This window comes from Podarcis raffonei, chromosome 13 (assembly GCF_027172205.1).
Source record: "Podarcis raffonei isolate rPodRaf1 chromosome 13, rPodRaf1.pri, whole genome shotgun sequence".
NCBI lineage: Eukaryota > Metazoa > Chordata > Lepidosauria > Squamata > Lacertidae > Podarcis > Podarcis raffonei.
The window spans coordinates 20,352,173-20,374,135 of record NC_070614.1 but is presented as its reverse complement, the minus strand read 5'-3'; the positions used below and the strand labels follow the sequence as shown (position 1 = coordinate 20,374,135).

Below are 21,963 nucleotides of genomic sequence, written 5' to 3'. Positions count from 1 at the left end.
CATGGTGGCCACATGAGGGCCAATAAAGCGAGATGAGTGCCGCAACCCCAGAGTCGGCCACGACTGGACCTAATGGTCAGGGGTCCCTTTACCTTTTACCTTGGTTCTCGAACTTAATCCGTTCCGGGAGTCCATTCGACTCCCAAAACAGTTCAGAAACCAAGGTGTGGCTTCTGATTGACTGCAGAGCTACCTGCATTCAAGCAGAAGTAGTATCAGACGTCCGGCTTCTGGAAAACATTCGCAAACCAGAACACTTATTTCTGGGTTTGCGACATTCGGGAACCAATTTGTTCGGCAATTTGTTCGGCAACTAAGCCGTTGGGGAACCAAGGTAATTAGGAGGGAATCATGGACAATGGGCAACTGTAATCATAGAGAAAAGGTTTAGCTTAGCCCTCTCTCTGCCGTTTTCATTTTCTACCTCCAGAAAGAGTTCATGAAGTGGTGTTTGGTTGTTGTTTTTTTGGCTTAAGGAGAACAAAGTTCTGCAGTTTGGAAGCTGTTGCTGGCAATGAGAGATTTTAGTGAGATTTGTTTTGAAGAGTGACTATAGCAGGCACAAGCAAGCTCGGCCCTCTAGATGTTTTGGGACTACAACTCCCATCATCCCTAGCCAACAGGACCAGTGGTCAGGGATGATGGGAATTGTAGTCTCAAAACATCTGGAGGGCCGAGTTTGCCTATGCCTGGACTATAGGTTTGTTTTAGATGCCTCCTTTGGAAAGCTGGTGAACGAGTCCACCTGACCCTTATCCTCCTTCCTTTCCTCCATAGATATCGCAGTTGGAGCTCCTTTTGAAGGTTCGGGGAAGGTCTACATCTACCACAGTGGTGCAGGAGGGCTTATTGATAAGCCCCAGCAGGTAAGCTCACCTAGCTTGTTCCTCTTCATCATTTTTTCCCTCCATGTTTGGCGAGGAAACTGCTTCTGATCGCATGCAATGCCTTCCTCACATTTTGCAGCTAATGCAGCAAACCTGCAGACACTAGGAAGTCAGGGACTGGGTTTCGGCAGAGCTTGACCCACATCATGGATCCGCTGAAGGGGCTGCGCTTCTAGGCTAAGTGCCCATTACGGATTTGCACCATCCCCAGCTACAGAAGGGTCATAGCTCAGCGGTAGAGGACATGTTTTGCATGCAGAAGGCTGTGAGTTCAATTCCCGGCATCTCCAGATAGGCCTGGGAAATAAGAACCATATATTTTTTGTACCCCACACATCTGACTGTGTTGCCCCAGCCACTCTGGATGGCTTCCAACAGAATATCCAAAAACACAACCTGTCTTTAAACAAAATCCCTGTCTAAAATTCTGGAGAGCTGTTTGTGTAGACCACTGTTGTTCAATCCAGGGTCCCCAGATGCTGTTGGACTACAACTCCCATCATCCTTGACTACGCTGGCTGGGGTTGTTGGGAGTTGTAGTCCAACAGGGTGTGGATGAAGAACACTGGTTGCAGGCAATCTCCGTTCGAAAGCAAGGTATAGCCTGGTGACATCAGTGGCAGTCCTGCTCTCTTCCACACCAACCCAACCTGCTTGGCCAAGGCACCATCAACCTTGAGGCACAGCTCACAACATAGATCTTTCTCCTTTTGATGGATGCCCTTCCTCCTCCCACATTTGCTCCTCCTCTGCAGGTTATCAGCGGCAAAGACGTCGGACCCGGAATCAAGACCTTTGGCTATTCCTTCAGCGGTGGAATGGATGTGGACGGGAACGCCTATCCTGATCTCCTGGTGGGCACACTCTCAGAAAACATCCTACTGCTCAGGTGAGAGGAGACTTAAAGAGGGACAGTTAATGTACCCTCAAGGGTCTGCATAATTCTTTTCCCTCATGGCTGACTTGTCCAAAGCCACTGCTGATGTTTGGGACTATTTGGGGTTTTTTTTATTATTGTGTATTAATATCCACCTTCCTTCTGTGAGGAAGTTAGAATGGCATGAATATTGCTCGTTGATAATAATAATAATAATAATAATAATAATAATAATAATAATAATTTATTCTTTATACCCCACCCATCTGGCCAGGCCTCCCCAGCCACACCAGGCAGCTTCCAACAAAATATTAAAATACAGTAATGCATCAAACATTAAAAGCTTCCCTAAACAGGGCTGCCTTCAGATGTCTTTTAAAAGTAAAATAGCTGTTTATTGCCTTGACATCTGCTGGGAGGGCGTTCCACAGGGCAGGCGCCACTACCGAGAAGGCCCTCTGCCTGGTTCCCTGTAACTTGGCTTCTCGCAGTGAGGGAAGCGCCAGAAGGCCCTCGGCGCTGGACCTCAGTGTCCAGGTAGAATGGTGGGGCTTTAAAGGTTTAGGGCTTTAAAGGTCAGCACCAACACTCAATGAGGTGAGCTTCTTCTTTCACTATTTCCACTGCAACAGTCATTGCATTTTATATGCATTATTGCACACACGATTGTATGTACTATAGGGACACAGGTGGTGCTGTGGTCTAAGCCACTGAGCCTCTTGGGCTTGCCGATTGGAAGGTCAGTAGTTCGAATTCCCGTGACGGGGTGAGCTCCCGTTGCTCAGTCCCAGCTTCTGCCAACCTAGCAGTTCAAAAGCATGCCAGTGCAAGTAGATAAATGGGTACCGCTGTGTGGGAAGGTAAACGGCATTTCCGTGCATCAGAAGCGGTTCAGTCATGCTGGCCACATGACCTGGAAAGCTGTCTGCAGACAAATGCCGGCTCCCTTGGCCTGAACTGCCGACCTTCTGATCGGCAAGCCCTAGGCTCTGTGGTTTAACCTACAGCACCACCCACGTCCCCATAGGGCGGTACATGAATTCAATTAATAATAATAATAATATCCTTAAACAGTACCCCACTCATTTCCCTTTTGTCTCATATCTCTCTGCAGAGCCCGTCCAGTGATCAACATCTTAGACAAGTCGTTCACGGTTACCCCGACCACATTGGACCCAAACAGCTGTACCGAAGACTCTTGGTAAAAGCTTCCATCTATGTTCTCTCCTCGCAGTTCTCTCTCCTCACCCGCCTGCCCGGGTGCCAGGGCTCTTTGAAAGGCGTGTGACGGCAGAAATGTGATGGAACTGGTTATATTTAGCCTAAGGAAGATGAAAGGGGAGCACGCTGCCAATTTTCAGCTTGTTTAAGGGGATGTCGGAAAGAATCAGGAGAACAATTGTTTGCCCTCCCCGCCGAGTGCGGGACAAGAAGTAGGAGTGTTTACACAAGAAAGGGCGGGATTCAGATTAAATGTGAATGAAGAAAACATCTGTCGCTAAGAGCAGTATAGCGCACTGGAGCAAGCTTTGTAGAGATGTGGCAGAGTTGCCTCCTTTGGATGATTTCAATAATAATTAATAATAATAAAAAATAATAATTTGTATACCACCCTTTATCCGAAGATCACAGTCGACAACATAAAAATACAGAATGAAAACACAAAATACATAATAGAGCAAAAACAAACCAATAACACCCTCTGTCCCACAAACACATTTAAAAGATAATCATCATCAACATCATCATCATTTATACCTCACCCACCTGGCTGGGTTTCCCCAGTCATTCTGGGTGGCTCCCAACAGAATTAATGATAATGATAATGATGTGATAAAACATCAAACATTAAAAACTTTCCTGAACATAACTTGTTCAATCAGGCAAAGGCCTGGTTATAGAGAAACGTTTTTGCCTGGCACCTAAAGATATCTAATGAAGGAAAGGGGATGAATTGTGGATTAATAATAATAATAATAATAATGGAGTTCCCTCTCCTGCGGGGGAGAACTCCTGCTCTTTCAAAGAAAACTCCATGCCCCCGAAATACCACTTGCTGCTCAATAAAATTCATCACAGCCCTCTAACAAGAGCGTCCAAGGAATGTATTTCAATACAAAACATCTTTAGGCTGCCATTGTACACTGGGTGTTTAGAGTAGACCCTTCCAAGGCTGGTTGCTGTTGCTTCAGAATAGGTTTGTGCTTCTGCTCTTCCCTTTAAAAAGTGATCACTGCTCTGTTTTGGTTTGCCTGGAGGCAGTTAGCAAACTGAGAAGTGAGGGTTCCTTCCTGAGAGTCACAACCGCACCCCTTCTAAAATAATGCAATAATCTTAGGGTTATACAATAATAATAATAATTTGTGATGCAGTGCCACAATAAATGGAAATCTCCATGTGCTCAGAAAACATCCTACTGCTCAGGTGAGAGGAGACTTAAAGAGGGACAGTTAATGTACCCCCAAGCGTCTGCAGAATTCTTTTTCCTCACGGCTGACTTATCCAAAGCCACTGCTGATGTTTGGGATTATTTGGGTTTTTAATATTATTGTGTATGAATATCCACCTTCCTTCTGTGAGGAAGTCAGAATGGCATGCATATTGCTTAATAATAATAATAATAATAATAATAATAATAATTTATTATTTATACCCCGCCCATCTGGCTGGGCTTCCCCAGCCACTCTGGTCGGCTCCCAACAAAATATTAAAATACAGTAATGCATCAAACATTAAAAGCTTCCCTAAACAGGGCTGCCTTCAGATGTCTTCTAAAAGTCTGGTAGTTGTTGTTCTCTTTGACATCTGGTGGGAGGGTGTTCCACAGGGCGGGAGCCACTACCAAGAAGGTCCTCTGCCTGGTTCCCTGTAACTTCACTTCTCGCAATGAGGGAACCGCTAGAAGGCCCTTGGAGCTGGACCTCAGTGTCCGGGCTGAACGATGAGGGTGGAGACGCTCCTTCAGGTATACAGGACCGAGGCTGTTTAGGGCTTTAAAGGTCAGCACCAACACTTTGAATTGTGCTCGGAAACGTACTGGGAGCCAATGTAGGTCTTTCAAGACCGGCGTTATGTGGTCTACACCCCTGCCTGGAGGAATCTGTGTTTACTCCCATCTTATCCTGCTCCAAGACTTCCAAGTCAATCACATTTCTCTCTTTCTTTCTCTCTCCTTTCTCTCCCTACCTCCTCGACTAACAGCATCAAGGTGCAGCTCTGCTTCTCCTATTCCCAAAGTGCAGGAAACCCAACATACAAGGAAACCATAAGTGAGTAGAAGTTCCATTTGAGAGGGATTTTATTTTTCAGGAGAGAAGATCAGGGGCTCATCCTCTGACAGCCACACAAGCCCTGAGCTTGAACTGTCGCTCCTAAATGTATGTGAGCATTCTGGATATGCCCATAGGCACCTTCCTCTTTCAGTCTTGCCTTTTCCCGAGTTCAGGTTAAACCGTTACCAGCACTGCTTCGGGAGGAAGAGCAGGGCAGAAATTGAATAGATAGATAAATAAATAAATATATAAATCGCACCCAGAGCTCATTTTCTGTTCTGGGGCTTTCTCAGAACTTCAACTTGAACCTAGCCCTTACCAGGGGCTTAGGCCCAGAATGCAACAGCCGAGCTGAGGTAGAGGCAGGGCCGGCCCATCCAGGAGGCAGAGTGAAGCAGGTGCCTCGGGCGGCAGAATCCCATAGGGCACCAACCCCACGGGCGCATGACCCACCCCTGCTGCCACTGGGGTCACGTGACAGCGGTGGCTGCGGCTCCTGGCGAGATCTCGTGAGAGTTCTGCGAGATCCCACGAGATCTCACCAGAAGCTGCCAAGTGATGGAGAAAACAATAATTTCATAAACTGTATCGTTTTGGTTATTCCGTTTTCTTTTCTACGGCTCACACTGAAAAGGCCTGTGCCTGCCTACTTTTTTACAGTACAAAACTGTTTGTTTTCAGGCACTGTATGTAGCAAATGTCCCTCCCAGAACACGAAAAAAGCATAAACAGAATCTATGGCGGCCGTTGTACGGAAGAGAAGGGAATCGTCTAGGCATGGCCGTTGTGATTAATCTTGAATTGCCGACAAAAGAGGATAGTGGGAGACATTTAATGAACAGGAAAATGAGCCATAGTCCTATTAAAGACATTGAAAAAATGATTTTAATCACAGGATGTTACAACCTGCAGACTAAAATGATTTTGGTTGGTTCAGGATGGTAACATTTGGTGGCAACTGCCGAGATTGCTATAATCCTTTGACTGGTGAAATGAAATCACCAAGGGTGTAAGAAACATTGCTTTGGATGCGATTCTTCGCTGCCACCTCCTTATTTTCGAGGCCGTCCCTCTGCCTGTTTGTGTTTCAATAAAGGCTTCTGTTTTCACTTGGAGCCTGCACCCTTTTTGATTGGGTTTCTGGGAGGGATACCTCCAGTCGAGGAAGCCCTTTTTTAATTTATCCAACACGCGCTCCCCCGATAAGCAAGGATTCGGCAGGTTGGGGGGTGGAGACGACAGGAGCAGCGCTTTCCTGTTTTGCCTCAGGCGGCAAAATGGGACAGGCTGCTTCTGGGTGAGTCTTGGCAGTGCCTCCGGCCTGTTTTCCCCACCCTATCACTTCCCCTCCACATCTCATTTCAGAGTTGAACTACCTGGTGGAAGCTGACCGGGACCGCCGTCCACCTCGGGTATATTTTGCCAGGACGCAGTCCGCAGTCTACAAGGGACAGTTTTCCATGCCAAGGGAGAAGTGTCAGACTTTGGAAGTCCTCTTGCGGGTAAGGCAAGGGCAGTGGGCAATTTAAGCGATGCATTTGAATGGCTGGGAGTGAGCGAAACATGGCCTAATAATAATAATAATAATAATAATAATAATAATAATAATAATAATTTATTTATACCCCACCCATCTGGCTGGGTTTCCCCAGCCACTCTGGGCTTAGTGGTGCATTGCGCCAGGGCGCTGGCTTCTCAGAGGCGCCTCAGCAAGTGGGGGAGCTGGGTGCCTTTGCCAGCACTCTCCCCTTTCCCTGCACACCCACCAGCTGCACCCCGCCAACCATAAGGCTGGCGGGCATGCAGCTTCCCTCCCAAACCTCCTCAGGAGGAGATCAATATGGCTGGCAGGTGCGCATTAGTGACCATGTGATGATTTTAGCTTATGAATTTTATTGTTTAATGTTTTTATTTGTACATGGGGGTACTTTTATAGCTCTGTATAGAGTACATAATGTTTTAATAATATAAATGTTTTAAGTCTTTTTTATCAATTCAGTATATTTTCTTTTAATTGTCAAATAATTCTGTGTACATTGCGGCAGCCTTTGGCTATGTGCAATAAAACTGACTGAGACTGAGACTCTCTTCCTGAGGAGGCTTGGGAGGGGCGCAAGCTCACTCCCAAGCCTCTGTGGGGATCGCTCTCTCACAGGGGCATGGGGGAGACTAGTGCCTCCCCCCCCCATGGCTAGCAGTGCGCAGCTACGGCCACCCCAACACTATCCATGGTAATTTGGAGGTGCTAGGCCGATATTTGCACCCCAGCACCGCATCTGCTAAAGACGGCCTTGGAGATGACCCTCTGAGCTTTCAAATTCCTCGTCAATCACTCAGAATTGGGTGGAGGGCTTTTTGCAATGAACTCTTCCCTTGCTCTGCAGGCTGATATGCGGGACAAGCTGCACCCCATTGCGTTCTCCATGAACTATTCTCTTGCCGAGAAGCCCATGCGGTTCCAGTTGGGCCTGCGCTCACTCGATGCATTTCCTGTCTTGAACGAGGATCAGTCCCGTGAGAATCAGACTGAGGTGAGTGCCATGCAGTAATCCAAAGCATTTCCCCTCCCCCACTTTGCACAAGTTCATTCGCTGTTCAATTTATTTGTCTCCTCCCCCTGCCTTCTGCCTTCTGCCGGGTTGCTCAGTGTGACGGGACAGCTCGGTTTTCCAATACTGCTCTTCTTTCTGCCCCTAGGATCTCCCCACTTTCTGCTAATTGCACCGACCTTTCAGTTATGCCGCAGGCGCTGCTCCATTTGCCAACATTCTTTTTTTAAAAAAATATTTATTTATTTATTTATTTATTTAAATAATACAGCAAAAACAGAACACCAACAGAAAAAAAAAATTACAAAGGGGAAAAAAAACACAGTTCAAAAACATTGAAAACAAATATACTTGTGGTACAGTATTCCCCCCACCCACCCGCAACTTCCCTCCGCCACAATTTGACTTCTTTAAATTTCTATCTCCACATTTATCCTTGCATTCTCCAAATATGTCATTATTTGTCCTTCTTCTATCTCTTTTCTTTTCCAGTTCACACATATACTTTACATTTTTATTGTAAGCATATTAGCATATCTTTCTTAGAACAATACTTTAACGTATAATCTTCGAAACATTTCCATTCCTTTTTAAATTTTTGATTTGACTGATACCTTATAATTGATATTAGTTTTGCCAGTTCTATTTGCCAACATTCCTTTTGCTGGCTCCTTCCCCCTCATCAGTTAGAATGTCTGTGCACATTCCTAAATTTGGTCCAGCAGCTTAAGTTTAAGCAAACTGCAGGTCGGGGTCTCTTGCAAACGGGTAACACATGCACACTAAGGTGAGTTATGTGCATGCACACCCATATGTACAAACGCATACAAATATCTGTGAGAAATCGTCTTTGGTTTCTCATCATCAGCCTTCCAGCATCCAATTTGCCCTCTGGCACCATCTGGTGGGAAAGCCTGTTCACCATCATTTTAAAGACAAAATAAAATAACATCCTGAAAAATGAGTTGCCGGTGGACTAGTTTGCTGTGATGCTGGCATTTGTGCAGTCGTCGTACGATGACTTTGACATGTGCTCGTGTTTCGCATCAAATATGTCAAGTGGGCCAGCCAAAATTTGGGAGACCCTTCACAGCACAATATTTATTTTGTTTGGATGGTTTATATCCCGCCATTCAGTTGACTGATCTTCAAGATGGCTTGCAAGTAAGCTTAGGGCCCCACTCTCTTGGGAGCCCCCAAAAAATGTAAAGGAAAAAAACTGGATATACATTTCCAAAACAAATAAAACGAAACCTACATATAGCAACAGTGTTTTGTGTTGTGTAGATTCCTGTGATGTAAGTAATGGGCCTTGCCTGCTAGCCTGCTCCCTAAAATATCACTGGTTTCCTCATTTCTATATATAGGGTGCCTGCATTCTGCATGGGCTGGCTGCATGGCAACATGTGCAAATGGCTTGAGATACCTATTAGGTCCATAAAATGCCATAGAGCATATATTCAACACAAAAAGTAGTGACAATTTGTTGTTGACAAAGGACATATAAAGGGCCCCATTACCTTCAGTAGCTTAGGGCCTCATCAAACCTCAGTCCGGCCCTGCTTGCAACATATTGCCGTTTACACCACCTCAAAACCCACACATCCCAGCAGCTCTTAGTTCTCTCGATGACTGATGAGTTCAGAGTGGCTATCACAACTGCTCTAGGTGAATCCTGGCTTTGGAGAGACTGGCTGGCTTGCTCCAAAATAACATGGTGGTTTCATTCAGTGATGAACCTCTCACCTCTGTGGCACACATACAAACCTTCTTACCTAAAGGTTGAGAAATAGTTTTTGTTGCCCTTTGTAGGTTTGGATGTAATGGTTAAGCCAAGATGCGGCTTAGCTCTGGGTAGTTCAGGGGCAGCAATTTTTCCTCTCTGTCCCCAAACACCTACTCGCTCCTTTGTTCATGCTTAGTGATGGTTTGGCTTAGTGTTATGTGTGAACCAGGGAGCCAACCAGGGACTAATCTACACCGGTTAGTTAAAACGTTAAAGCACGTTATAAAAATGTGACACTAGAGGGTGCTGTGGAGCAGTGATCGGTCATCAATGTAAACTTGTATTGAGAACTAGGTTACTTTTTTTAATATACCGTTTTCCAGATCATTGTAGATCCAGCCCAGGGTGGTAGGACTGTATGGGAAGCCTCTTACGCCAGCTGGTTAGATCAGCTACACCATGCCGGTGTGCCTTGTTCACATAAAGCAATGGAGCAAGTTGAAATATTGTGGTAGTACAAGTGGCACGTTGGTTGTCAAACTTAATCCGTTCCGGGAGTCCATTCGACTCCCGGAACCATTCGAAAACCAAGGCGTGGCTTCTGATTGGCTGCAGGAGCTTTCTGGACTTAATTGTAAGCTGCGTCAAACGTTCAACTTCCAAAAAAGTTCGCAAACCAGAACGCTCACTTCCAGGTTTGCAGCGTTCAGAAGCCGATTTGTTCGGGAGCCAAGCCGTTTGACAACCAAGGTACCACTGTATATAGATTATTATTGTACGTATAGGTACTAGTTTGATACTTTCTGTGGTTTACTGGTATATAATTGTTGGTACAGAAATAAAAAAAACCCCAAATTGATTGTAACAATAGCAACAACTCTACCGCTTTCAGATTCAGTTCAAGAAGCAATGTGGGACAGACAACAAATGCAACAGCAACCTGAAGATTAAGGCTGTCTTTTTAAATGACCAGAACCAGAAGTTGCCCAGGTGAGAAATGCGTTCCCTTTGCACCCTCACTGGCTCGCCACTAGGGGCAGCAGCACGCAGACTTTGCACGTCTGACGTTCTTTCCCTGGCACCTCCAGAGAGATAACTAGGAGGTGGGTGGGTGGACAGCCCTGCTCTGCCTCTGGCCACCCCCCTCCCATCTGTGCCATCTCCCCCGATGCAGGCGGAATGGGATGCAGGTGTTGCAGTACAGCCGGGATGTCAAGAAGCTGAACCTGGGCATCAGCGTCACAAATATACCGTCGTCACCCACGAATGGAGAAGACGCTCACGAGGCTTTCCTCAACATCACGTTCCCGCCCTCTCTGCTGCCTTCCTCTGTCCGGCCGGTGAGAGACTTCACCCCCCCCCTTTTTATATAAAAATAAGGAGAATATATATGTGATTTTTCAAAAAACAAATCAATTACGAAGCAATAAAGTGATTCAAAAAGAAAAAAGTACACGAAACACTGTAAAGAGGAATATATATATATATATATATATATATATATATATATATATGAATAAATACAAAGATGCCCTAATCCAGGCATAGGCAATAGGCAAACTCAGCCCTCCAGATGTTTTGGGACTACAACTCCCATCATCCCTGGCTAACAGGACCAGTGGTGAGTGGTATAGAATAATAGTATTCAGTTGTTAGGTAGGTTCATCTGGCAACCTGTCTAAGGCCATCCAAGGACTGGGAAGGAGGATTTGGATTGGGGTAAGTGGGGAAAACCTTGGACCTTCCATATGTTGCCCCATAAACTTTGACCACGGCTTGATGGGAGTCATGAATGAGCCAGCTCCCAGGAACGGTTTGCAGCCAGCTGAAGAAAGCAGCCAGGAACAGAGAGGGTTAACAGCCATGCAGGATGAGCAGCGGCTAGTGCCAACACCCCGACCCCCTTGGAATGCCGGCTGATAAGGGAATGACTGAGAGCAGGCTAGAACGCATTCAAAGAACAAACAGGCGGGAAATAGACAGCCTCTCAGAGAATGGGGAAGAGGCAGGAGCTGGCCCACTGAGTCCGAGGTCTCGCCGAATGGGAGGGCTGCAAGATAGAAAGCAAAACAAAAGATGAATGAAGCAAAAGTTCAGTTGCTTCTGGTCATGCCGGAAGCAGTCTTCAGAAGGGTCATCTTGATTGATGATGGCGGAGGCTTTGTTAAAGGCGTCCAGAGCTATCTGTTTGCTTTGACAATAAAGCATCCTGTTTAGTTAACTACGCTCACTGTGTTATCAAGCCAGGAACTGGACTCCTGACAATGGGGCTGGTGAAAGTTGCCCCTGTCTGAACGCAACATTTGCTGCACCACATCGAGTCTGCTTTTGTACAGAAGCGTCAAATTGCTGACGAAATAAGGCAATATTCAGCAAGGTGGCCTTTTCTTTCTTCAGAGCGGCGCCTGCAGGTTCGAGGAGACGGTGATATGTGAGCTCGGCAACCCTTTCAAAATGGACCAGCGGGTGAGTTGTTTTGGGTCCAGGTGCTCCAGAAAGGCAAGGGTTCCGAAGTGGGAGACCCAAACTGTGATATCTCATCCAGCACAAAAGATGTGTTCAGGCCTTGGCCCCCTTAGTGACCCTTGGGACTTGGAAATAACAAAACACTGGAACCTTTGACCTGCTCCCAGCTTGCATTCACATTTAAAGCACTCTCTCGCCCACACAGAGAATCCCAGGAACTGCTAAGGGGGACTGGGGAATCATAGTTCCGTGAGGGGTAAACTACGTTTCTTAGAATCCTTTGAGCAGGAAGCCCTGTGCTCTAATGGGTGTTCAATGTTTTCTCAATGTATGGTGTGGGTGTTCATATTTTCTGGGGTAAATGACAATTTCCAGGATTCTTGGCAGGAGGGGGGTGTCTTTTAAATGTATCGTGTGTACGCAGCCCCAGTGTGCCATTGAGGGAGAGCAGACATACGGTACCAGAGTCAGATCACATGTAATTATTCCTCAGGAATGATCTTCGTAGACGGGGAATATGCAGAAGAAACAATTTTGAGGAGATATGGAAGGTGTTTGTAGAATTTGTACTGCTAAAACGGAAAGGTCTCAAACCATCGCAAGAGGTGTTGAAATTTTGGGAGGTTGGATACTTACAATGGAATGGTCTCGGTGGTGGGGTGCACATTTTTATTCTTATTTATTTATGTTTGGGGTTTTTTAAAGGAATGGTTTTTGTTTGTTCATGCAACATTTTTGCACCTTACCCATCCAATTAAAAAAGCACAATAGTTAAAAACCTATCAAATCCCATCAAAGTATCACCCATCAGTGGTAACAGAGTACTATACCACACAATAGGTAAAATAAAAACATTTTCCTTTTATATTTAAAGAGTGCTGCTGAGGGCGGGGTGGAGGGAGATAAATGAATATCTTCTAAGAGGGAGTTCCATATGTAGGGTGTTGCTGCTGCAGTGTTAGGTTTATATCCCCTTATTTGATCAGTATTTGAAATGCTGGTTCTTCTGATTTGCTTCTGCAACCTGCAGCAAAGCATGCTGGGTAACCAGCTTGTGCACTCTTGCCTCCTTTCCAGGCAGAGCTGACTATCACGTTTGAAGTTACTGGAGTTACGCTAAACACTCAAGATGTCACCGTGCAGGTGGAGCCTTCCACGTGAGTCTTCTCCCCGGGGCTAAATAGCTGTGGTTGGAAATGGGAACATGCATCAGGAAGCCCAGTCAGTACTAGTGTACTTTGGTATAGCAGTTTGAAAGCACACCAGTGCAAGTAGATAAATAGGTACCGCTGCGGTGGGAAGGTAAACAGCGTTTCCATGCGCTCTGGTTTCCGTCAGTGTTCTGTTGTGCCAGAAGCGGTTTAGTCATGCTGGCCACACGACCCGGAAAGCTGTCTGTGGACAAACGCTGGCTCCCTCAGCCTGAAAGCGAAATAAGTGCCACAACCCCATAGTCGCCTTTGACTGGACTTAACTGTCCAGGGGTCCTTTACCTTCACCTTTACCTTTTACTTGGGTATTGACTGAAGGGCTGCAGGGCCGGTCCACCCATGCAGCAAGGTAAGATTTTGCCTTGGGTGGCAAAATCCACATGAGCCGCACAAGGAATGCTTCGCCCACTGTTGCTCCATTGCCGTGGCTGCAGCGTCGGCTTTGGTGCACTCCTTGGAGGCTGGATCTGTCACCTCCTCGGCAACCCCCAAAATACAGCAGATTCTTGGAGAATAGGAGGTGCTGCCAGTCTTCTCCCAAATGGCAGGGGGTGTCCTCTGGGGTCTGCACCCACCCAACATGATTCAGGGTTGGTCCCTTTCCCTGCAACAACCTTTGAGTCCCACTCCAAACATCTGGCAAGGTTGAGTTGATTCCCTGACTTGTTCCCAATGTAGCTCTTCACTCACTCCTTCTTCCCTAGTGGGTAGGACGCCATTTTGTGGTTTGCCTCAGGTGCTGCAAAGTCTTGGGCCAACCCTAGAAGGACTGGAGTGGGTAGGGACTTCTGTGTGGAGTAACCCCACATTGCCTGGGGCTTCTCGTGTGACTCTACTGAGGAGGGAAGGGGCGCTGTTTTGGTTGACTGTTAAGCATCCCATCTGTGAGGCTCTGAATGATGTCCTGTCTCTCATAGGATCAGCTATCAAGAAGATCTCGCACCCGTGTCGGCAGTCCTGTTGGTAGACTACACCATTGATGCTTCCTTGAGCATGTGCGTATCCACCGCGATGTTTGACTTGGGTTAAAAAAAGAAGCAATACAATCAAACCTTGGTTGTGGAATGTAATCCATTCCGGAAGACCGTTTGACTTCTGAAACATTTGACAGCCGAAAACTGAAAGTGGAAGCCTCCATACAATAGGGAAACTCAAAACGGAAGCCGTGTCCGACAGTCGGCTTCCGAAAATCATTCAAAAACCGGAGCAGTTACTTCCGGGTTTGGGGCATTGAGGAGCCAAAACGTACAATAACGGAGGCATTCGGGAACCAAGGTTTGACTGTATACAAATGCCTCTCAAGATGAGATTGTAAAGTGGGATGTGTGTTATGCTGAGACCTCTACCTCCTCATAACAAACCCAGGGAGCTTCCAGACTGCCGCAATTACCCATGCCATCAAACTCACTTCGGACACACACACACATAAGTTGTGTAGTTCTTCATCTCCCTTGACATCTGATGGGAGGGTGTTCCACAGGGCGGGTGCCACTACCAAGAAGGCCCTCTGCCACTCTGGGCGGCTCCCAACAGAATATTAAAAACACGATAAAACATCAAACGTTAAGAACTTCCCTAAACAGGGCTGCCTTCAATGTTTTCTAAAAGTCAGATAGCTGTTTATTTCCTTGACATCTGATGGGGGGTGTTCCACAGGGCGGGTGCCACTACCGAGAAGGCCCTCTGCCTGGTTCCCTGCAGTGAGGGAACCGCCAGAAGGCCCTCAGCGCTGGACCTCAGTGTTTGGGTTGAACGATGGGGGTGGAGACGCTCCTTCAGGTATACTGGGCCGAGGCCATTTAGGGCTTTAGAGGTCAGCACCAATACTTTGAATTGTGCTCGGAAATGTACTGGGAGTCTACTCTTGACTCTCATAGTTCCCCATATTGTTTTATGAAGTTGCTTGAGTTCCCAGGATTCTATGATTAGCATATTTGGTAGTCGAGTAGGCCTGACAGCAGTATAAATCTACATTGCAGACATTTCCTAAATGAATTCTAGTAGGTGTCAGGGAACTGCCATCGGAACTAGAGGAGGAGGCGAGGCTCCACAGCGATGCTGGAGAGGGGCCAAGCAGGGAGAGAGGCAGGTCTCCGGCTGGGGAAGAAAATCAGCGCAACACCAGGGATAGAGGGGGGCCGATGGGGGAAGCAGAGAGGAGGCTCCAGGACTCTTCGCAGGAGACCAGCGAGGAGAGAACAGGTCCTCCGCTGCCCACACCCACCCTGCGCAGAAGACTTCCGTGCAGGGAAGGTAGGCGGCAACTTGGCGTCAAAGAACTTCTTTGCTGGAAGAGGTTCAAGAAACGCCCACTGACGGATTCTGCTAGCGACTCAACAGCCACGGAGTGGATGGCTGTCCAGACAGAAACGGTTTAACCAGGCAACCTAGCCCAGAGCGGCGGTAACTTACGCGCAAGCAACCCCTAAAGCCATTACAGTAGGTTATACTTCCCATTGACTAAATTAGGAAAGTGTGACCCGCTCATCCAATTTGTGAACAGAGCCCGGTTCCTCACTTTGTAAACTTTTTCATCCTTCTCACCTCTCACTGTGTTCCTCTCTCCGTGGCAGAGTCAACCGTTGGCTCCAGACGCATTTCAGTGGGACAGTCATGGGCGAGTCAGCCATGAAGCATGAGGAAGACGTAGGCAGTCCCATCGAATTTGACTTCCAGGTAAGGATCTTCCTTGAGAGGTGAGGCTAATACTCTTAAAAACTGAAGCATAGAATCATAAAGTTGGAAGGGACCACAAGGATCATCTAGTCCAGGAATCTCATGTTAAGCCAACTGAGGTATCCCAGAATTGCTTCTGAGTCTCTTCATGGTTAAAACCCACATGGGCTTGTTTACTTGAGCTGGATTCCATACGGGGCCATTGATCCCTTGTCTAGAAAGCAACTAAGACACAATCCAGGATTGAATCCATCCCAATGTGATTTGTTAATTTGTAGAGTCGAGAGTACAAGCACAAGACAGAGGGTTCCTGAAGGGCATGTGTGTCGGCTTATTTCTCCCACTGCAAAATGTTCAGCCAAATATTTGAAAAGATCTCTTTCCCTTCCTATTTGTGCCTGAAATAGAAGGGTAAACTGATTGGTTGAAATGGATTCTTGACATTTCCCCCCCCCCCCCCAAATCTGGTTCTTTCAAGATACTTTGAAGAAGGGCAATAGATCAGTGGTTGAGGATCAGTCCTGCATGCAGGTTCTGTGAACCGCCCTGCGACCCATATAGGGCGGTATATAAATTTAATAAATGGTAATAAAATAATAATAATCCTTGACATCTCCAGGTAGGGATAGGATAGACCTCAGTCTGAAAACCTGGAGAATGGTTGCCAGTCAGCCTGGACTGAGCTGGATTCACCAACTCAGTATGAGGCAGATTCCTATATGCTCTTATACCTTTGACCTTGTTTTTTGAAACTGTTGTATTGGCACTGATTTATTACACCTTGTCTTCCCAAATAGGTTTGTCTCTTTTATCTCTTATTTTGGCTGTCAGATTTGCCATTTCCAGATAGTCCATTCACTTCTGAAACTTACCTCCTTGGTTGGCACTTCTTTCCATTTCTGAGAGTACAGGATTATGGCTGCTGTTGCCACACAGACACACAAACAGTTTAACTATCTTTTTCACTGAAGTTGAATAATCTTGACACCGAGTGTGTTTTATGAACTCCTGTCCTGTTCACACGCATTTGCCTGGGTCGACCTCTGCTCCGAGTTGTCCTTCTTTGTACTATTTCTACCACAACCTGAGGTTGAAAAGGGGCTTCATCTTGTCCCCTGGCCTGTGTCTTTCAGGTGACCACGAAAGGCGAGTCTTTAGGATCCTCGGGAACAATCACGCTAGGCTTTGAATGGCCTTATGAGGCCAGCAACGGGAAGTGGCTGCTGTACCCAACTCAGATCCTGGTGAAAAGGAGTGGGAATGAGAGTCGGCTCTGTGTACCCCCCGGGGAAGTCATCAACAACCGCAACCTCACAGTGAGTCTGATCTCCAGCGCGAGCCCTTTCTCCCTTTTGCATTCTCTCTCTCTCTCTCTCTCTCTCTCTCTCTCTCTCTCTCTCTCTCCATTTACTCCTTTTTCTTTGTACCCTTTTCAATGGGCTACACCTTCCACCTTGACCTGCCACCATGTACTGTATGTAGCTATTTCTACTAGCTATACCTGGGATGCAGGTGGTGCTGTGGTCTAAACCGCTGAGCCTCTTGGTCTTGCCAATCAGAAGGTCGGCGGTTCGAATCCCCGCGACGGGGTGAGCTTCCATTGCTCTGTACCAGCTCCTGCCAACCTAGCAGTTCTAAAGAACACTAGTGCAAGTAGATAAATAGATACTGCTGTGGTGGGAAGGTAAACGGCATTTCCGTGAGCTCTGGTTTCCATCATGGTGTTCCGTTGTGCCAGAACCAGTTTAGTCATGCTGGCCACATGACAAGGAAAGCTGTCTGTGGACAAACGCTGGCTCCCTCGGCCTGAAAGCGAGATGAGCGCCGCAATCCCATAGTCACCTTTGACTGGACTTAAACCATCCAGGGATCCTTTACCTTTACTAGCTATACCAGTGGTTCTCAAGTTGTGTTGTGTGCCGCACTGGTGCGACAGGAGAGGATAGCCTTCTTGAGCACATGCTTTTTCAGGAAGAGAAAGCTGACCAGTTCTTCTCCTTTCCCAGCTACACGACTGGAGCAGGACCTCAACACGGAGGAAGCGCGATCTGCAAGCATCTTCGAAGCATGAGCTTCCCGTCACCTTGCCAGCTTCCAAGAAAGCCAAGTCAGAAACCTTACTGGTGAGCATTTTGGCCATCTTGTGTCATTTCCACTTCTGCTCAGGAGGGCTTTTCAGGAGCAGGTATGTCCCAAGCTGGAAACTATGGTTTAACAGCTTCAGAAACAAGCCTTCATATTCTGGAGCCATTAACCATTGTTTCCTCATTTGGGAGATACAAGAAACCATGTTTAGCTGAAGACTTCTTGGTTTGTTTGCTCAGCCAGCATGAAGGGAGGGGTGAGTCAGTTGCATCCACGGGCACAAATCTTTGTCAGATCAGAGCTTATTAAATCAAGTTATGACCATCCAAACCTAGCCAGTGAGTGGTTGAATGGGAGTGGTACATTTTTTCAGGCAGGAAATAGCATAGTAGTTCTAGGGATCTGGGCACCCTTTTCACCTCTGGACTATTTTCAGATACAATCTTCAATTGGACTCTATCCCCATGTCCTATAGGGTAACTGAAAAAAATAATGCAAATGTTTCAGATTGTACCTATGTGAAGGCCTCCAAATTAATAACTGACCATTTATTCCTGCACCATACCTCCAGATCATAGAATCATAGTGTTATGTATTCAGTGGGGTCTGTGTTTGCCTGAGCTTGAGTCTGGACTAAGGATTCTGAGCCCCTCTGTTCCGATTTGATACATTATATCCAATCACAGAACATTTCAGGATTTGGGCCTCTGCCATTGGCCCTTAAACTCTGAGTCATGATTCGCAGCTTGGAAGTTTAGACAGCCAATCACGTTGGAAGTGGCCCAGGCCTACAGGAATGTATATAAGCAGTTGCTTTGCCCCTGTTGTCCAGTTCTGTTAGTTCAATAAAGGTTCTTGCTGTTATTTCTGTCTCTTGCCTTGTGGGAACCCACCTACACTTCACATAGAATTGTAGAGTTGGAAAGGAACACGAGAGTCATCTAGTCCAACCTCCTGCAATGCAGGAATCTTTTCCCCAATGTAGGGCTCACACCCCTGACTGTGAGATTAAAAATCTCAACCTCTACCAGCTGAGCTACTGCATTTGGTTTAGGAAGAAAGGAGGGGGGACCCAAGAGAGATGTACAAAAGTGTCCCTGGTGGTGTGGAGAGACTTGTAGTTTTCCTGGGCTGTAGCTCAAAGGTAATGTTCCCAGGTCCAATCTCCACTGTCATCTCCTGGTCGGGCTGGGATTGTCACCTGTCTGAAATATCCAGACCCTCATCTGGGCCCTTGTATCTATGGGACTGCCTGTCCTGGTATGCCCCGCAGAGGACCTTAACGTCCATGAATAACCATAGTTTAGAAGTCCTGGGCCCTAAGGAAGTCAGACTATCCTCCACCAGGGCCAGGGCCTTTTCGGTGATGGCTCCAATCTGGTGGAATGCTCTGTCCCATGCAACTATGGCCCTTCAGGATTTAACCTCCTTCTGTCGGGCCTGTAAGACAGAGCTATTCTGCCTGGCCTTTAATTTGAATTCAGCCTGATCTCTTCCCTCCCCCTCCCCTTTTATGAAGATCACCCGCTCTGAGACCCCACAGCTAAGTCTCCCCGGCCTCCTCGCTGGCCCAAGTAGGACTAATTCAGCCAGCTAGCCCTGGGGATTATCTAATGCTTATTTCCCCTAAACTGATTTCTTAATTTTGAATTTTGTTGTTATTCATGTTTTAATACTGTATTTTATGCTGCTTTTATAATTAAATGTTTAAAATTTGTTGTTAGCCACCCTGAGCCCGGTTTTTGAACCGGGAAGGGTGGGGTATAAATAAAAAAATATTATTATTATATTATCCCCCCTTCCTTTGTTTCCAGAGCTGTTCCAAAGGAACATGTCGCTGTATCTGGTTTGAGTGCCCCTTGTGGGATGCTGCAGATGTGACAAACGTGATGGTTCGTGCCCGGGTCTGGAACAGCACGTTCATCGAGGTAGATGCTCGTTCTGTCCCCTTGCAAGGATTTTCTCTGGTTAACGAGAGAGGGAATGTTCTTGTCAGGCTTTGGGGAATCAGCTTCCTCTCCCCGTGACAGTTGATAAGAGATCAAATGGAAGGAATGTCTTACCAGTTAGAATCTTTAATAATCACAACGAGAGAACAAAGAACCCATCTCCTAGAAATGGCGGTGCTCCCAATTAAGGATCACACTCCTCCCATCCCTATTAATCTATGTCACTTCTATGTCTTGTAATCTGAGCTTGTAGCCTCTGTGCTTTCTGTTTTGACACTTTCTGAGCTCTATGGGAGTTTGGGGGAGACAGGTGGATTCTGTCCAGAGACTGTGAATCTGTTAACTCTCTCTCTCCCAGTGTTTCTTCTCCTAGCTGTTCCCCATCCAGTATTTCCCAGCTTCTGCCTTCTGAACTATGCCCCTCTGCAAACCACTGTTCCAAATCTATATTGTCCTCCTGCTCCTGGGAAGATTCAGGATCGGAATCAGGGGAGGGGGAGATTCCCACCATTCTTCTTCAGTGCAGCCCTCCTCAGCATGGTCCCTGACAGTTCTGGAACATTCCAGAATGTCCACTTTGCGCAATTTAAAGTGGGTGAAAAGGCACCCTTCTCCCTAGTACAAAAACCCACTATGAAAAAACACAAACTGAGACTTGCTGTGGCTTGGAAAGTGACTGGGATGAACGAATGATGGGATGGCAAGATTCAGAAAAGCAAATTGGGTTGAATGCAGGACAGATGCTGGTCGCCGTATAACTGCCCTGTAAACAAACCGAAATGAATTTCTTAATAAAGGTAGAATGTAATCTAACCTCCAAGTAAGCTGTTTGTCAGCAAATCAGGATGTTCAATGAGTCTCACATTTGAAGGCATCTTCCTGTGTTCAGTGAGTGGGAGTACATTGGAAAAAGAGTTTATGTTGCTGCTTTTTGATATGCTCGCTCTTTCCTATCCACCCCCCCCACAATGGAAATGTAGGACTACAACAACTTTGACCGCGTGAAGGTGGATGGGAAAGCCACGCTGTTCCTCAGGACAAACTCCTCCACCATCAACATGAAAAACGACACCGTGTGGGTGAGTGAGACTGGATTTGTTGGCCGAGGAAACTTCAGAAAGTCCCGAGGTCCAACTACCAATCCCAATGGAAGGCCTCCCAGTCACCATTCCTTTCTCTCTCCCAGTTAAACTCCCATAATTAGCAAACTCTGTCAGTTCTTCTTGAGCAGCAGCTTTGTTAACTCAAATGAAATTGATTTATTTTCAAAGCAAACAAAGCTGCCCTCACCTCCCCATCTGTAAACTCAGGCCTAGGCATGGGATGGTTTGCCCAGTGTTGATGAATTAATCAACCCAGATGAGAATACGAGGCCTGAGCTGGGAGCATTTGAACCCCACTGTCTACCTTAGGTGTGGCCATGTTGATCTCCACACACCAGGTCGATGACGTTTTAGGGGGTGAAACTTAATTTTTGCACATTTCTTCAGTGGGGATGGGAACCTTAAAAATATATTTTTGGGCGTGAGGAATTCAAATCTGCCATTGTTTTTATGACTGGGCAACAATCAGCTTGGTAAATCAACATTTGATGAAGGATCATGTGAACTGCTCTCAGGAAAACCAAAGAATTTCCCCTTCTGACAATTCAGGTAATGCTAAATAATATCAGTACAGTGGTACCTCGGGTTACATACGCTTCAGGTTACATATGCTTCAGGTTACAGACTCCGCTAACCCAGAAATAGTATCTCGGGTTAAGAACTTTGCTTCAGGATAAGAACAGAAATCGCGCGGCAGCGGCAGCAGGCGGCCCCATTAGCTAAAGTGGTGCTTCAGGTTAAGAACGGACCTCCGGAACGAATTAAGTACTTAACCTGAGGTACCACTGTACAGTAATAAATAATAGTATCAGTACATCATATAACTGCAGTACAGTGGTACCTCAGGTTACAGATGCTTCAGGTTACATACGCTTCAGGTTACATCTCTGCTAACCCAGAAATAGTACCTCGGGTTAAGAACTTTGCTTCAGGATGAGAACAGAAATTGTGCTCCAGCGGCGCAGCGGCAGCAGGAGGCCCCATTAGCTAAAGTGGTGCTTCATGTTAAGAACAGTTTCAGGTTAAGAACGGACCTTCAGAACGAATTAAGTTCTTAACCCGAGGTACCACTGTACTTGGCAATCATTTTTAATGATTTCTGTGCAACTTGACACACATTTTACTTACCAAGCAAAAGAAGTAAATTATACTCATTTAAACC

At 46.5% G+C, this 21,963-nt stretch overlaps 1 protein-coding gene across 2 annotated transcripts in view; it reads left to right on the top strand.

The window, feature by feature from the left end:
* Positions 1-21,963, top strand: part of ITGA3 (integrin subunit alpha 3) — an 83,521-nt gene that overhangs the window by 54,938 nt on the left and 6,620 nt on the right. For both annotated transcript variants that reach the window (XR_008327250.1, XM_053361333.1), the window contains exons 8-23: positions 778-866; positions 1,643-1,776; positions 2,879-2,965; positions 4,966-5,033; positions 6,402-6,538; positions 7,421-7,567; positions 10,204-10,301; positions 10,486-10,651; positions 11,709-11,777; positions 12,855-12,934; positions 13,906-13,983; positions 15,562-15,664; positions 16,798-16,980; positions 17,671-17,787; positions 19,564-19,677; positions 20,679-20,777. Coding sequence is in view for 1 of the 2 variants with exons in the window: in XM_053361333.1 (XP_053217308.1) it covers positions 778-866; positions 1,643-1,776; positions 2,879-2,965; positions 4,966-5,033; positions 6,402-6,538; positions 7,421-7,567; positions 10,204-10,301; positions 10,486-10,651; positions 11,709-11,777; positions 12,855-12,934; positions 13,906-13,983; positions 15,562-15,664; positions 16,798-16,980; positions 17,671-17,787; positions 19,564-19,677; positions 20,679-20,777 (1,769 nt within the window). In the remaining variant the exon portion in view is untranslated. The remainder of the gene's footprint in view (positions 1-777; positions 867-1,642; positions 1,777-2,878; positions 2,966-4,965; positions 5,034-6,401; positions 6,539-7,420; positions 7,568-10,203; positions 10,302-10,485; positions 10,652-11,708; positions 11,778-12,854; positions 12,935-13,905; positions 13,984-15,561; positions 15,665-16,797; positions 16,981-17,670; positions 17,788-19,563; positions 19,678-20,678; positions 20,778-21,963) is intronic.